The following is a 17,321-nucleotide window of genomic DNA, read 5'->3' as shown; positions in this document are numbered from 1 at the left end:
AGCTATCTGTGTGTAACACCTTTTTTTTTCAAACTACCGGGTAATTCTTATAAAATCAATGAGCTTTTGCAATGAAATATATATATTAACTCTTTATGGCCCATTTTGATTTTGAGGTTAAAAGGTCAAAGGTCATAAGTTCATATATTTCAAATAACATCTTTAGTTTTCTTCAACAAATTTAATATCACAACTCCCTATGGCATAAAGAAAAACCCTATTGACTTTGAGGTGAAAAAGTCATCGGATAAGGTAATAAATTCATACATTCTATGTGTCTAACAATTTTTCCAAGGTATATCTTAAGGAGGTTGGATCCTGCCATCAAAAGTAATGAGAATTTTTTATCAAGTATATTTTTATAATTTACACACATAGTTTAATTAAAAATCAAAACAAAAGATGGGGGTCAATGCACTTCTTTTGGCGCTACAGAGCATTTAGTTTGACCTTTTTGCACTGTAAATACGTCTTACACATAAATAAATTTTTAAAGTTTTTCCTCTAATATTTTTTTATTCAAATAAATTATGGGAACAAACACAGTTTTATTTCATCTTGAATAGACACATTAAAATTTGTGACAACGAAAAATTTTTCAAATTACTCCGCATGTTCAATTATTTGACCTTTTTGCACTCAAAAAATTTCATTTTACTGGCATTAAAAATTTAACAAGCAAAAAAATCATTTGAAAGTAATTACATTTTACTGAATTTAAAAAGAATGGTTAAAAGTATTTTATATATTCAGAAAAGAAAATAAAAAGTGGGGGTCTGTGATGTTAATTGTTAGATATTATTAAAATAGTGCTAATTTTAAGCTTAAAATAGGGACATTTTTTTTCTTGATTTTCACAATATATTTGCTATATTTATCAAATATAATGATAGAATTCATGACAGTTTATTTGATATATAATTTAGGACCAGTATAAAACAGTTCACTACACAAAATAACTCTGTGTGCAGACTGCATGTAAAAATAGGAATCCAAACTTAACATACTTTAAATACTTCGAAAGAGAAAAAAATGATCATTTTCTTCTAAAAAACCTTCTGCCACAAAATATAGTTTCTCACTTAATGCTTTTGGTATGGAATTTTATCATGAAGTTTTAACTGAATATAGTTTAATTGGCATTGTAGAATTCAAATTTATTGTAAGAATTAAAATTTTATGCAGAATTTTTGAAATATAGGTTAAGATATAAATCTGCTCAAACGCTCAGGAGCGAACCTCGTTAAAAAGCTTTTGAGATTTTGCAATGAAATATATCGCAGCTCTCCATGGCCTTAAAACAATCATATTAATTTTGAGGCCCAAAGGTCAAGGTCAGCAATATATATTTAATAGTTTTCAGATAACAATTTTAGTTTTTCTGTAAGCTTTTGCAATGAAACTTTTGGTCATGAATTTCTTTTACTTTAAAAAGATTCCTAATGAATTTAAGGCCTAAAGCTGAAATGTCAAGTGACCCCTTTTCTTTCTCCATCTGCAAAATTTTCCCAGCTCCACTGCCCTCTTCTTTTTTTCCTTAAGCAGGGAACACAAATTTTCTGAATTAGCTTGTTTCCCTGGAATTTCAATTGATCATATGTATAATAAGAATTATGCATAATAAGAACATGTACTCTTCTTAAGAATTTCTTTTTAAACAGACCATATACAGTGGAACATTTGGAACAGTGTATTTCATGTATCAATATCTAGAATACCATGGATATGTCCAAGTTGGAAGTCTTAACTTCAATATCAAAATCTCTTGGATATCTAGAGATTTTTCTCTTTCCAACTGAGTTCCAGATAACAATGTTTGACAGTATATATATCCCCCCCCCCCCCCCAAAAAAAATGAAAGATTTACTTTTCTGGAAAATTGTCACATTTAATAACTATAAAATACTAAGAGCCCATTTTTTTTTTACAGTCTTGTCAAAGATCATGACTAATATCAAGCCTGAAGAATAAAGCATTTAAAAATTCTGTTACTTGGTGCCAAAATATGATATGGGTATAATCTAGCATTTACTATATTGTAACATTAGTGTTTTCAATGAGCACTTCAGTCTACATTATAAAATGATTAACTCTTCAATTGTTTTTCACATTTATTTCTTTGCACAGCTCATAAGTTCATAATCCAGTTATCTGCATGCTCTATAGTAAAATGTCCATGCATCCACTTGTACATGAAATCAAGATTTCTCTCTTCATTCCAAATTTTGCAAGAACAAGTGGGTTTGAGTTTTACTGAAAATACAGCAAATAAAATGTGCATTTACATTCAGATGTCTGAACTCTTATTCACAGGAATAGTTCTTTCTCTTTTGAATTCAACTGAAAGACAATGTCTGGCCATTATTTATCCATTAACGATCCAAATTCTCTGTCATGTAAACTGCTGTAGTGCTGATTTCACCCTGAAAAATTCAAAACATTTACTGTGGAAGTAAAATCGAGTATTATCTCATGTAATGGAAATCAGTTGCAAACTTTATTTTTACAGTCACAGATATATACAACTTTTCATTATTTCTTACTTATCAAACAGTGTAGAATCATTAGCACTGAGAAGTTGTTGTAACAGTTTCTGTATTCCCAGATCTCGAAGTTTGGCTTGTCTGCTGTATGCTCCTGGAACAATACAAGATTATCAATGATTTTTTGAAGTATAATTTTAAAAATATCATTTAAAAAAAAAACAGATAAAGATAATAGGTCATACAGTATTTTACCTTTTTTTATAGAAAATTTAAAAAAATAATGTCAAATTTAGCATTGTAGAGCCAAAGGGAAATAACTCTGAACCTTCCATTTTCCCCATCACTTTACTGTCTTCCACAAATGTTGTGAGCTCTCTTCATTGCTAGCTATTGTGAAAAGTCAATAATAGTGAATTCTTATCTTTGATGAATTTATATAAAAAAAAAAACACTGACCTTCCTGTTCATTCCACACCAGATTAGAGATACAGGAAGTAGCTGCTATCTGTAACTTCACATTGGTATGGACCTAAAGTTAACAACCATTACTTAATGAAAAGAAAACAATGTTATAATCAGAAGAAATTAAGTAAAAAAAATAAAAATAATAATCATCTTTAACACATGTACAGACAGAGGTTAATCATCTTCACTACTGAAAACTAAAGTAAATGTACACTCATCTTACCATGTATGTCATGAGTTTCTTCAGGACATCCTCATTTCCCATGATGTATTCCTTTGCTTCATCTCCATCTGCCACATTTGTTAGTATGCACAAAGTCTGCCAAACAAAATATACCACAATATATATTGAATCCCAACAGATCTCAAACACTATTTTTTAAAATGCATTTTAAGCTTTCAAGTTCATTAATAATTTCATTTTCTGCACTCTATATAAAGAGATTTGTTGTGTGTTACCTGTTCTTTTATTTCCACTACATGATCTCCCTCAAGGATAAAGACAACAGCTTGCATTATCTGATTTCCATATTTCTTCATTAAATTATCAATATCCTGTAGAATAAATATGTTACATACATGCTATGTCCTAAAAACATTAATGATCTTATATCTGTTGATAAATACTATATCATCAGCAATCAAACAAGAGGCCCATGGGCCACATTGCTCACCTGAGCACTCTTTGGCTACAAAATTGAATAGTTTAAATATATAACTGGTCTCAAACTACTGCCTATAAGGGGGGGGGGGGGGGGGGGGGGGTGAACAAAACTAGCTTGACTCTACACTAACTGAGGATGCTTCCATATTTCTATGACTAATCATGTCTTTACAAGGTTTTTAAATTTTTTTTTTCTTTACATTTCTATGTAAATGTTTGATCTTCTATTGTGGCCATGCCCTACCCCCAGGGGAAGTGATTTGAACAAACTTGAATCTACACTATCTGTATTAATGTGAGTAATCATGGCTTGTTGTTCTTGAGAAGAAGATTTTTTTCATAAATTCCTATGCCCATTGTGGAGCTGCCCTACCCCAGGAGGTCATGATTTGAATAAACTTGAATCTACACTATGTCAGCAAGCTTTCACATAAGTTTAATCTTTTCTGTTCTGGCCCACTGGTTCTTGAGAGGATTTTAAATGACCCAACACGATCTTCACTATATCGTAATTATCTCCCCTTGGAAATGTGTGTCCCTTAATTTGAACAAACCTGAATGCCCTTCACATAAGGTTACTTTGTGCGAAGATTGGTAGAAATTGGCCCAGTGGTTCTGGAGAAGAAGATGAAAATGTGAAAAGTTATGACAATTCCCACACCGACGACAGACAACGGACAAATTTTGATCAGAAATGCTCACATGAGCCTTCAGCTCAGGTTAGTTAAAAAAAAATAATCAATTACTCTTCTTCCAGCCAGTAGGTTCCGTATCAGGCCTAGGGTTTTCATCAGAACAGCTGGATCTGGATCAGACAACAGCCGGAATAGTTGCTCCGTACCAATGGTATCCACTATCTGGTTCTTCACTAACAGGTCTGCCTGGAAGGCCATGTTCTAGAATGGAAATAAAGAACAATTTATTCAAAGTGATATGCTCACTCAGAAATGTTTGATCTCCTCTAACATTACAAACAGATCTAATATGATGTATATGTTAACCATTGAGACTTCTATCTTACACATTAAACAAGCTGCAAAAGGAACATGAAATGTTACATTGTATATAGTTAAGAACCGATTTCTTTGAGAAAACTAGCATATCAGACAGATGAAACATATAGAAGATGAATGAATGGTAGCAGGTACGCTGGTCATTTACAGTATCTATTTTCCCTGGATCTATTACTTACTATGTCACCCCCCCCCCCTTTCTTTTGATAAAAAAGGTCCAATGTGATGAAATTAAGGTACATGGATAAGAATTAGTACTTGTAGGTATAAAACAGGGTCTTTATTATAAACATTTAAATGTAGGTTAAAGATTTCTTTAATGAGAACAAGGAGGCATGGCTTACCATTAGAGCCCAGATTCCATTCAGCTTTAAGTCCCCCTCAGATCTAGAGGTCAGCTTAGCCAAAATGTTGATTGCTCCCACCTCCAAGCATGCCTAATCATAAAATTAACAAGTAAATTACATCCACAATCAATAAAATTGTTTTAACATTGAAAGATTTGAATTTTTTTTAATTCTGTGTCTTGTTTTAATTTCTCACTGGAAAAAAAAGTCCTAGAATTGGTTGGTATACAATGTCATAACTTCATGCAAGTGAAGATTAATATTTAGTAATATTTACATTAAGTAAGACAAGCTCATAGCGAAGTGCAAGAAACAAACAATTTTGATTCATCATTAACATAATTCATTATATTGGATAAGTTAAACTTCGTTTTAAAACCACAGGAATGAAAAATCACTTCGCAGTAAGCACAAATTGTTTATATAAATAAGCGTGTTCACTATATTAATGATATACATGTGTGCCACAAAGTATAATACAGGAAATGTTAGGTCCTCTGCAGTTAATTATTCACTTTAAAAATTAAAGACAAGACATCAGTTTATATAATCATTCTTAGTTTTTACTTTTCCACAATTTTTTTAATTTACCTCTTCAGATACAAGGTAATATTGTACTGTAAACGTACATAAAATAACTCACTCAAAATTTAGTGCAATCAGTCTCTTTTACTGATTACTAGAGACTTTAAGACATTTATTAGTTCTAATAATATAATCATGTGTACATAAATTAGTGGACTGGAAGCAACACAAAAGGTGCTAAAATATCATTACCACTAAAATAGGCACTTTTTGCCTCATTGTCTACCAAGGGGAGATGGCAGCACCATTGTAAACAGAATAACATTTTCAAAATGTAAAACATCATTAAAAATGCTAATAGGACTATGTAGAAAAATCTAAAACATGGAGTCTGCCTAAATGATCCACATAAAAAATTGATTCACAGGTCACTGCAAGTGGCAAGTTTAAATCTAATGGATTTGATAAACTGACAGAAAGAGTAGGTTCACTTTTGTCAGTTTGGAATATTTCTGGGATGTGTGATCATCAAATAAAGGTGAATATAGGTAACTCCATGTAACGGATTTCTGGAAAAGCAATGTCATATACTTATGGAAAATCATACTAAGGATTTTGATAAAATTGTGGAAAAGTAGGAAGACCAAATATTTTCTGCATGTGTAATGGATTCTTAAACTATTACAGAAAATTACACATTTAGAAGGATTTGTTAATATAAATGAATACAATTAAACTGAAGTCTGAGGAATTAGGAAATGCATACATTTTTTATGTTTAATATAATTTCCCATGCATTACAAACAAACATTCTTGAGAAAACATCCAGAGAGGAACCAAAATAACATTTAAAAAAAAGTTTCTTTTTGATTTGCCTGATTTCTACAAAATATGCACATGCAAATGAGGATGCAACTGAAATGGGTATGTATTACATGAGGACTGTGACAGTACAATCATACAAGTGTACATGTATTTGGTGATGGATCAATTCTTTCCATTATTAAAACTATAAACATGTTGACATTTTTTTTTTGGTTAAATAAACTCCCAAACACTGAATGATTACATTTAGCAAATTTGAATCACAAAAAATGTTCCTTTCCAAAAAAAAAAAAATTAAAATACTGCAATAAGAATGTCGTATGATTTTAAAGTATGTCATATGGTTTCACAGTTTGTCATATAATAATTTTTACATTATCTCATATGATTTCACAGTTTGTCATATGATTCCCTTCCTTAGCAGGGTTTCCAGACATTGGTACACTTACTTTGTTTTTCTGACTTACAGACATTCTTGGACTTTCACTACTGGGTCTCTGTTATAATAAACCAGGAGTCAGGGTAAGAAATTTTCATGAAGTTAGTGCAAAAAGGTCAATGACATGGATGGTCCAAACTTTGGGAAAATAGTTTACATTAGCGATCATAGCTTAAGCTTGCCTAAAGGATTTGTTGAAGCCAAGGAAAAGAATATATGCATGTGTGATGATTTTATGAGACATAAAAGTATCTGATGACTATGATCTGCATTTCACAGATGGGTTAAGAATGCAAAATGAAACCTAAAAGAGATTAATGAAGACAAATTGTTTGATGTAATGAATGGGAGCTTACCTCCTTGCCTGGTGAGAATTCTAAGAGAAGATTACAGAGAGTGGATGAGGTCACTGGTAAAAGGACCTCTGGACCACTGGTCATCAACTGAAAAAAATCCAACTACCATCAAAGCCTAGATATTACTCAAAATGTTTATATGTTTTGCATTTTCAGAATGATTTATTAAATAAATTTCAGTTTTGGTGGTAGGCTCATTGCTCATTGTAATCATGCTAACAGTTTGTCTGCTTATGTCCAAGAGTAAAGAAGATTTTTGAAGATTGCATTAATTTTGATGGCTTCAGCCACACTCCTCAGTCCCAATGGAAGCAGATGCCATAACATTCACAATATTGGTACCTCTTAACCCAGAGAGAGAGGTTGAAATTGGTTCAGCCATTTCAGAGAAGAATATAAAAATGCTCACAAGTTTACAAATAATCACATTACATTAAACAATGGACAGAAACAAATCACAATAGGTTGCCTATATGGCTCAAGTGAACTAAAAATGCAACACTTCTAACTTTTCAATATCATCATTGGTAATAAAATGTCTTGTGAAACTGTATCAATAGGAGTGCAATCCCCTTTAACAGGAAGCCTGACTAGTACTCACACTCATCAGGGGTTTCCACACAGTGTGGTCCTGGAATGTGGTCCTCAGTTGCTGAACTGACCGTGACAAACTATGGAGACACCTCACAGCACCCATCTGTACTTTGAGATCATCACAGTTCATCCCATTCACAATGTGCTCCATCAAATTCTCAGTCTCAATTATCTGCAAGTCATATTCATTTACTTAATATAACACAAACAAATACAAATAATTTTTCTGTAACTCTTTCATCTATATGTATTTATTCTTTATCATGTTCTTGAAAGAAAAAAAAAGATTTCTATGTAAAAAAAAAAAAAGAAAAAGGAGAACCTTTTTCCTGATTTCCTCATCATTGGCCCCCAAAGATGCAAAAGCCCTAAATGCTGCCTGCTTCAACTCATTACTCCAATTTATCACCTACAAAGGTAAATAAAACAAGTTTGTATGTTACAAAATTCAAAACACAAGGGTTTCAAAATAAGAAACCTATGGACCTTAATGGTTTCCTGAGTGTCAATATGCTTCAGGGGCTATAGTTCAAAAAAAAAAAATGAATCTTTCAAACATATATAGAGAGCTTTCACATAAGATTTGTCATTTCTGATCTAGTTTCTTTACATGAATATTTTTGAATGACCCCCAACAAATTTTTGTCAGTTTTCTTAATTATCTCCCTTTACAATGCCCTTCATTAGTACACACTTGAGTCCCCATCGCCTAAGGATGCCCCAAGATAAATGTTGAAACTAGCCCAGAGGTTCCGAAGAAATATTTGAAATGTGAAAAGTACAATACAGGTGGTCTAAAAACAAGTTTACATGATATCTTAAAAACTGAATTTGAATAATTTAATTTTTTATACCTTTCTGTTTGTTGATCTGGTGTTGATCTGCTGCACACTGGTGTAGCGGAGATAATCTGCCAGTGTCTTAATGATATGATCTGAAATCGAGGCTATGTACTGTAGAACAGCATCCTCTTCTATTAGATAGGCCAGTGTCTCCGCCCCCTCCACATTCTCCTCTAACGTACGATCCTTCTTACACATCCTAATCAATGTGGATAAGGTCTGCAATGGATTTCAATTCTCTCAATGTTTCTCACTACTTTATCATTACAATTAAATGTCCAAACATTGCAAATACATGTAATCTGAGACAGTATCAAATCTTTAATGAACCTCTAGAATTTTGATTGGAAAAGTCCTGGTACATTTTAAATTCAATAAATTTAGAAATTCTAAGAGGCCTCTTTTTGTCTGAGTGTACCTTGTTTTGAATGGTTGGACAATGGGTTGGGATGGCACCACCCCTACACAGGTAAGTCATGCACTTAGCTGCAGCCATCTGCATTTCTGATGGTTTGTCTCGAGAAAGGAGGCGAAGCAGGAGATTTGGAATGGACTCTCCATTATAAGTAGCTACAGAAAAATTCAAAGAACAAGGTTCACTTAGGGCCTTTTTTGGCCCTGTGAATTTCCGAAAAACTGAAACTACTTGGTTTCAGTTGACAATGCATTATATATCATTTAGACCTTTGATGACTGTATATCTATCAAAAATGACGTAATTTTCTGCCAAGTCAATGCATTATGACGTCACGAAATGCGTCATTTTCCTCATATCCTGAAAGATTCTACAAAAACAGCCAATTTTTAAAGCTATTTTTCAATATTTAATGTAGAGCGCAGCCTCTGATCTAAAACATGCAACTATTAAATGATAAAACTATTTCCGAGGATTACAAAACATGTTTTATTTTTTAGATCAGAGGGTGCGCTCATATTATTTCTCTTCTGTGAAAGTACTCAAATATACTTGTTTTCCTTAAAATTCAAGAATATTGCAATACCATGAAACCTGTTTTCCAATACCTTGGCTTTAAGGTGAACATTTTTAATCGGAAATGAAAGCACTAAGTCTCTACTTTATCTTGATGTATAAAATGGAGCATGAAGTGTTAGTCAATAAATTGGTATATCTACAGGGCCATTTTATGCATAAAATGAACCTTGTTCTTTAATGAAAAATATTATTTACCTTAAATTATAAAATAGTGAATACTGAGCTTAAACTTCAGTAAGATATTTTGTATCAAAACAAAGTCAAATTTCAGGTAATTGTTTACAGATACCTGTTGCTGTAGCTTTGGCCACCATCTCATTTTCATAACATAATACAGCAAAGCACTTGAGGGTTGGCATCTGAACCTTTAAATAGGACAACCATGATAATATTAAATTCAGTATGCTTGTATAACAGTCTTTTAACACTGTCTTTATGTAGGTAATCATACATTGTATGTTCAATGGCAGTGTAAATTCGGTTTGATCAACCAACTTCTGCTGATTGGGCAGATTTACAACCAAAGTTTTAGTACTTGTAGTAACACATAAGTAGTGAGAGTATACATGTATCTGATGATATTTACTGTGTGAAATATACAATGGTAACCAAGGTCATAATTCACTGACTCTCTAGACACTGATAGATTTCTGGATGACAGTATCTTGTAACTGTCTCCATTCATTGACTCTCTAGACACTGATAGATTTCTGGATGACAGTATCTTGTAACTGTCTCCATTCACTGACTCTCTAGACACTGATAGCTTTCTGGATGAAGTATCTTGTAACTGTCTCCATTCATTGACTCTCTAGACACTGATAGCTTTCTGGATGACAGTATCTTGTAACTGTCTCCATTCATTGACTCTCTAGACACTGATAGATTTCTGGATGACAGTAACTGTCTCCATTCATAGACTCTCTAGACACTGATAGCTTTCTGGATGACAGTATCTTGTAACTGTCTCCATTCACTGACTCTCTAGACACTGATAGCTTTCTGGATGACAGTATCTTGTAACTGTCTCCATTCATTGACTCTCTAGACACTGACAGATTTCTGGATGACAGTATCTTGTAACTGTCTCCATTCATAGACTCTCTAGACACTGACAGATTTCTGGATGACAGTATCTTGTAACTGTCTCCATTCATTGACTCTCTAGACACTGATAGATTTCTGGATGACAGTAACTGTCTCCATTCATAGACTCTCTAGACACTGATAGATTTCTGGATGACAGTACCTTGTAACTGTCTCCATTCATAGACTCTCTAGACACTGATAGATTTCTGGATGAGGGTATCTTGAAACTGTCTCCATTCATAGACTATCTAGACACTGATAGATTTCTGGATGACAGTATCTTGTAACTGTCTCCATTCATAGACTCTCTAGACACTGATAGATTTCTGGATGACAGTATCTTGTAACTGTCTCCATTCATTGACTCTCTAGACACTGATAGATTTCTGGATGACAGTATCTTGTAACTGTCTCCATTCATAGACTCTCTAGACACTGATAGATTTCTGGATGACAGTAACTGTCTCCATTCATAGACTCTCTAGACACTGACAGATTTCTGGATGACAGTACCTTGTAACTGTCTCCATTCATAGACTCTCTAGACACTGATAGATTTCTGGATGACAGTATCTTGTAACTGTCTCCATTCATTGACTCTCTAGACACTGATAGATTTCTGGGTGACAGTAACTGTCTCCATTCATTGACTCTCTAGACACTGATAGATTTCTGGATGACAGTAACTGTCTCCATTCATAGACTCTCTAGACACTGATAGATTTCTGGATGACAGTACCTTGTAACTGTCTCCATTCATAGACTCTCTAGACACTGATAGATTTCTGGATGACAGTATCTTGTAACTGTCTCCATTCATTGACTCTCTAGACACTGACAGATTTCTGGATGACAGTATCTTGTAACTGTCTCCATTCATTGACTCTCTAGACACTGATAGATTTCTGGATGACAGTATCTTGTAACTGTCTCCATTCATTGACTCTCTAGACACTGATAGATTTCTGGATGACAGTAACTGTCTCCATTCATAGACTCTCTAGACACTGATAGATTTCTGGATGACAGTACCTTGTAACTGTCTCCATTCATAGACTCTCTAGACACTGATAGATTTCTGGATGACAGTATCTTGTAACTGTCTCCATTCATAGACTCTCTAGACACTGATAGATTTCTGGATGACAGTATCTTGTAACTGTCTCCATTCACTGACTCTCTAGACACTGATAGATTTCTGGATGACAGTATCTTGTAACTGTCTCCATTCATTGACTCTCTAGACACTGATAGATTTCTGGATGACAGTACCTTGTAACTGGAAGAACACAACAGTGGAGCTAAAGCAGCAATGGCACCATTCCTACTCAAGGCATTCTGGTGCTCCGCTGTCTACAGCATAACGGTATTCATACAAATTAGTAATTTAGTTGAAAGTGAAGAACTTATACGTTTTCAATTAATATCTGGTAATATAAAATTTCATAATTAAACCAATGAATATAAAGATTAACTCGGATAAGAATAAGCAGCAAGTTACATCTGTAAATTTAGTTCATTAAAAAAGTGATAAGATTTTTTCAAGCTTTGCACCAGGAAGTTCTTCATTTTTTTAAATCAAAATTTCAAAGAACATCTTAAAACATTCATTTTTTGCAATCTTTTCTACTGAAACATCTAAAGTTTCTTTTAATAATAAAGTTTTCCTAGCCTGATTTAGTGGTTCTAAAAGTGGAAAATATGAAAAGTTGATATACAACAGACTGATGATGTAGTACAAACAATAGAGTACAGGACTACACTTACTTTGCAGCAGTTGCTGAATATAGTAGTGATACACTCCTGAGTACACAGGGACTTAGACAGAATGTTGATGAGATGGGGAACTACTGTAGGATCCTGATTGAGACAATAATGTAAAAAAGTCAAACATGATCCATTTAAAAGATAAATAAATGTCCCAAATCACAAAACAAAGAATTCACATTTCCATCTGAGATAAACATGTACTGTTGAATCATTTTAATTTTATGCCTTGCTTCATATGCACACATTGGTGGGAGATGTTATTTCACAGTTGAATGTATAGTTATGTAAGATATAGTATACAAATTCATATTTGTTAGGTACTGCTTTGATTTTAAGTACGTGGGAAGTATTACCCATGAAACCCATGGAAATTAAATCCCAACAAAATATAATGATTCCACGGCAGGATGAATTGTTACAAACCTGATAAATCTGGTCTAATGGAGAATTCTCACTAAGAAATATGGTCCTTAAACATCGTAAGCAGGCTTCAATAAACTTGATATTATTGCTAGACAACCCTGCAAAATACATAATAAAGGCTTTATACATGCATCTTGAAAATTATATTTAGTACATTAGGCATCAACTCATCCTATAGTGAAACAAAAAAATAACGCATTAATTTTTTTTGTCACAAAACTGCTATGGGAAAAAAGAGAAAACATGGGGAAAATAAAATTATAGTAAAGAATCCCACCATCCCCTGACAAAAACAGAACTCAGTTCGTCTATAATCATGTATCTTTTTCCAAGAAATCATTTTTCTTTTAATTTTTGTAATATGCAGTAATTTTAAGGGCTCATTACAATACTGAGTATTCAGTTTTTGTTAAAATAAATTGTCTGATGGCAGTTCAACACTGCTCAAACAGAAATGACCAAATTAGAAGAACCTTTGAGTAGTACTGCCACACAGCCCGAGTCTACGAGACAGCTGATGTTTTCTGGGGTACCCTTGGCCAGGCTGCCTAGAACAATGGCTGACTCTGTACGCAGTTCAACCGGAATATCCTCATCAATAATCCATTGTAATAGCCTGATAAAATGGTAACTCAATTAATGTGCAAGCATCTAACACTTCAAATAAATTCACATCTAAAATAAATGTAATTTGGGATGCCTCTTCTTGAATTACTAGAGGCTCTTGGGCCACATCACTCACCTGAGCACACTGGCTAGTAAAAAGCACAAATCAGTTCAGTATTGAAAAGTTTACAGGGGGGGGGGGGGGAGGCTTGAATTTTAAACTACCTGATGATGCTTCCATGTCAATATATAACAATATATAATTTGTTTAATTTGTTTTAACAAATGGCTTTGTTGTACTTGAGAAGATTTTTTAAAAAATTCCCATATATTCCTCTGTAAAAATTTGATCCCCCATTGTGGCTCCTCCCTATCCCAGGGGTCATCATTTGAACAAACTTGAATCTACACTACCTGAGGATACTTCCATATCAATATGACTAAACATAGCTTTTCTGTTCTTGAGAAGAAATTTTTTTCTATATGTTCCTATGTAAAACTTTCGATCCCCTTATTGGGCCCCACCCTACCCTCGGGGGTCATCATTTGAACAAAATTGAATTTACACTACCTGAGGATGCTTCCATATCAAAATGACTAAACATGATTTTCAGTTCTTAAGAAGACATTTTCCTATATGTTCCTATGTAAAATTTTCGATCCCCCATTATGGCCCATCCCTATCCCCTGGGGTCATCATTTTAACAAACTTGAATCTACACTACCTGAGGATGCTTCCATATCAAAATGACTAATCATGGCTTTGCAGTTCTTCATCAGAACATATCTTCCTATATATTTCTATTTCAGACTTTTATCCTCCATTGTGGCCCCACCCTACCCCCGGGGGTCATGATTTGAACAAACTTGAATCTACACTACCTGAGGATGCATCCATATAAATATGACCAATCATGGCTTTGCTGTTATTGAGAAGAAGATTTTTAAAGATTTTTCCTATATATTTCTATGTAAAACTTTGATCCTCCATTGTGGCCCCGCCCTACCCCCGGGGGTCATGATTTGAACAAACTTGAATCTACACTACCTGAGGATGCTTCCATATAAATATGACTCATCATGGCTTTGCTGTTCTTGAGAAGAAGATTTTTAAAGGTTTTTCCTATATATTTCTATGTAAAACTTTGATCCTCCACTGTGGCCCCGCCCTACCCCCGGGGGTCATGATTTGAACAAACTTGAATCTACACTACCTGAGGATGCTTCCACATGAGTTTCATCTTCCCTGGCTTTGTGGTTCTTGAGAAGAAGATTTTTAAAAGATGCTACTAATTTTTCACTAATTCTTCATTATCTCCCCTTGAAAGAGGGCGTGACCCTTCATTTGAACAAACTTTAATCCCCTTCACCCAAGGATACTTTGTGGCAAGTTTGGTTGAAATTGGCCCAGTGGTTCTTGAGAAGAAGTCGAAAATGTGAAAAGTTTACAGACGGACGGACAGACAGACAGACAGACAGACGGACAGACGGACTACAGACAAAATGTGATCAGAAAAGCTCACTTGAGCCTTCGGCTCAGGTGAGCTAACAAATGGCTTTGCTGTTCTTGAACAGAAGATTTTTAAAGATTTTTTCCTATATATTCCTTTGTAAAAATTTGATACCCCATTATGGCCCTTCCCTACCCAAGGGGGTCATCATTTGAAAAGATTTTAATCTACATTACCTGAGGATGCTTTCTTATCAGTATGACTAAACATGGCTTTGCTGTTCTTGAGATAAAGATTTTTTCAATATATTCCTATGTAAAACTTTGATCCCTCATTGTGGCCCCTCCTTATCCCCATGGGTCATCATTTGAGCAAACCTGAATCTACAATACCTGAGAATGCTTCCATTTCAATATGACTAAACATGGCTTTGCTGTTCTTGAGAAAAAGTTTTTAAAATTTTTTTCCCCTATTTTTTTCTCCCTATTTATTTCTATGTAAAACTTTGATCATTTATTGTGGCCCCACCCTACCCCCGAGGGTCATGATTTGAACAAACTTGAATCTACAATACCGGAGAATGCTTCCATATCAGTATGACTAAATATGACTTTGCTGTTCTTGAGAAAAAGATTTTTCCAATATATTCCTATGTAAAAATTTGATCCCCCATTGTGGCCCCACCCTACCCCTAGGGCTCATGATTTAAAGAAACTTGAATCTACACTTCCTAAGGATGCTTACATATCAATATGACTTAACAAGGCTTTGCTGTTCTTGAGCAGAAGATTTAAAAAAACAAGAGGCCCAAGGGCCTTAACGGTCACCTGAGTATAATACAACAATTTAGAGGATCCATAGAGTATTAAAATGAAATGAAAGGTGAAGCTTTGTTGCCCAAAAGCAAAAAAAATAGGGTGATCAGGATCAACAAAATAATTAGTCTACTATTCATTAACAGTTCATAAATTAGGTTCTAATCTGTTCCCCATTTATCACTATCACCATACAGCATATTAACAAAATATCAGTGCTTTTGTACTATTTTAATTCCTTGTTGTAATCTCTTACATTGGCCTCTCTTGGTCTTTGATGAACATTTAAGTTATTTTTGTCTCATTTTTATTTATCTATTACTTACAAGTCCACATGATCATTAAAACTAAGAAAATACTTTTTGTATTATACAATAAAAATTCTTGCATAATTCTCTTATTCTATTAATTTTTCAAGTACATTATTTACAGTGATTAATTATCAAAAGAAAACGGCAAAGGGGAATAACTCCTCTCAGTAGAATGCAAATTAATTGAGCCCTGGCTAGGACCAGAACACCTGACCAAATGGTCCAGATGTTCAAAAATCTAGTAAAAATACCCTTCCTTATTACAACTTTTACACTTTTTGCCTCTGATATGCCCAAGAGCAGAGAAGATTTTTAAAGAAATAATGCATTTTCACTACAGATTCACTACATTATCAATAGAGCCCCTCCCCCCCCCCCCCCCCCCTTCACCACCGAGAAACACCAGAGCCTCTCACCCTGGGACCAGAAGTTTCAAGTTTACTCATCATAAGTAATCACTTTGTTTAACTGCTTAACATTAAGGAGCAGACAGGATTATTTAATAGAATTAATGCATTTTCACTACATTATCAACAGCCCCACCCTTATACCAGCACATCTGACCCAGGGGTCATGCAATTCATTACTCTGGAAGAAGCACTCTTGCTCATCATAACTATATACTTAGCTTCTTTGCTTTTTAACCAGAAGCAGAAAAGAATAATTTCAAAGAAATTTTGATTTTTCACTATATAATCAATAGAGCCCCCCCCCCCCCCCCCCCCCACCTTTTGACCAGAACCCTTGACCCTGGGACCATGAAATTCACAATTTTAGAAGAGGCATCCTTGCGTATCATAACAATGTACTTAGTTTGTTTAAATAGTACCCAGGGATAGACATTAACTTTCAGACTCACTTGCCCTTCGGGCAAGTGAACTCAAACTTTGACTTGTCCGAATGCAAAACTTGGTTGCCCAAACTTTAGAAAGAAGAGAACCGGTATCTTAATTTTTTATTGTAAATAAAGTGAGATCTTACTTTATATTTGGCAAGATAAGTGCCAGAAAAAATTTGATGTGCTGCTCATTTTACATTTTAAAAATACTTGTAAACTCACACTACCATGCAGCAATATTTCCCATAAAATAACATTCATATTTTTAAATTTATTTTTGTGCGATCTTTTTGCGAATCTTGATTTTTTTTTCCATGAAAAAGGGGAAACAGTTGCCATGCTTACATATTCTGATTAGAATACATCGTGCACCGAGAATAACTATTCTTTATATTCTGTGAGTTAATAAATAAACTATTTTATGTATCTTATTTCATAATAAGAATGTATTTAGAAAGTTGTCAGACG

At 34.0% G+C, this 17,321-nt stretch overlaps 1 protein-coding gene across 2 annotated transcripts in view; it reads right to left on the bottom strand.

The window, feature by feature from the left end:
* Window positions 1-2,098: 2,098 nt before the first annotated feature.
* LOC133172966 (armadillo repeat-containing protein 8-like) overlaps window positions 2,099-17,321 on the bottom strand; it is a 21,841-nt gene continuing 6,618 nt past the window's right edge. Inside the window, exons 4-21 of one of the 2 annotated variants that reach the window (XM_061307830.1) lie at window positions 13,306-13,448; window positions 12,833-12,930; window positions 12,407-12,499; window positions 11,912-11,992; window positions 9,840-9,915; window positions 8,975-9,126; window positions 8,569-8,775; window positions 8,037-8,123; window positions 7,722-7,886; window positions 7,121-7,207; window positions 6,775-6,822; window positions 4,973-5,065; window positions 4,362-4,511; window positions 3,411-3,506; window positions 3,175-3,270; window positions 2,943-3,015; window positions 2,544-2,637; window positions 2,099-2,423 (exon numbers count right to left, since the gene is read on the bottom strand). In XM_061307830.1, coding sequence (XP_061163814.1) covers window positions 2,393-2,423; window positions 2,544-2,637; window positions 2,943-3,015; window positions 3,175-3,270; window positions 3,411-3,506; window positions 4,362-4,511; window positions 4,973-5,065; window positions 6,775-6,822; window positions 7,121-7,207; window positions 7,722-7,886; window positions 8,037-8,123; window positions 8,569-8,775; window positions 8,975-9,126; window positions 9,840-9,915; window positions 11,912-11,992; window positions 12,407-12,499; window positions 12,833-12,930; window positions 13,306-13,448 — 1,870 coding nt within the window. In that variant the 3' untranslated portion in view covers window positions 2,099-2,392. The remainder of the gene's footprint in view (window positions 2,424-2,543; window positions 2,638-2,942; window positions 3,016-3,174; window positions 3,271-3,410; window positions 3,507-4,361; window positions 4,512-4,972; window positions 5,066-6,774; window positions 6,823-7,120; window positions 7,208-7,721; window positions 7,887-8,036; window positions 8,124-8,568; window positions 8,776-8,974; window positions 9,127-9,839; window positions 9,916-11,911; window positions 11,993-12,406; window positions 12,500-12,832; window positions 12,931-13,305; window positions 13,449-17,321) is intronic. The other variant, XM_061307831.1, reaches the window with a different exon arrangement.

This window comes from Saccostrea echinata, unplaced genomic scaffold (genome assembly GCF_033153115.1).
Source record: "Saccostrea echinata isolate AGI-Se365-2 ecotype Australia unplaced genomic scaffold, CSIRO_AGI_Sech_v1 ptg000056l, whole genome shotgun sequence".
Lineage (NCBI taxonomy): Eukaryota > Metazoa > Mollusca > Bivalvia > Ostreida > Ostreidae > Saccostrea > Saccostrea echinata.
This window is presented reverse-complemented; position numbering and strand designations above follow the sequence as displayed.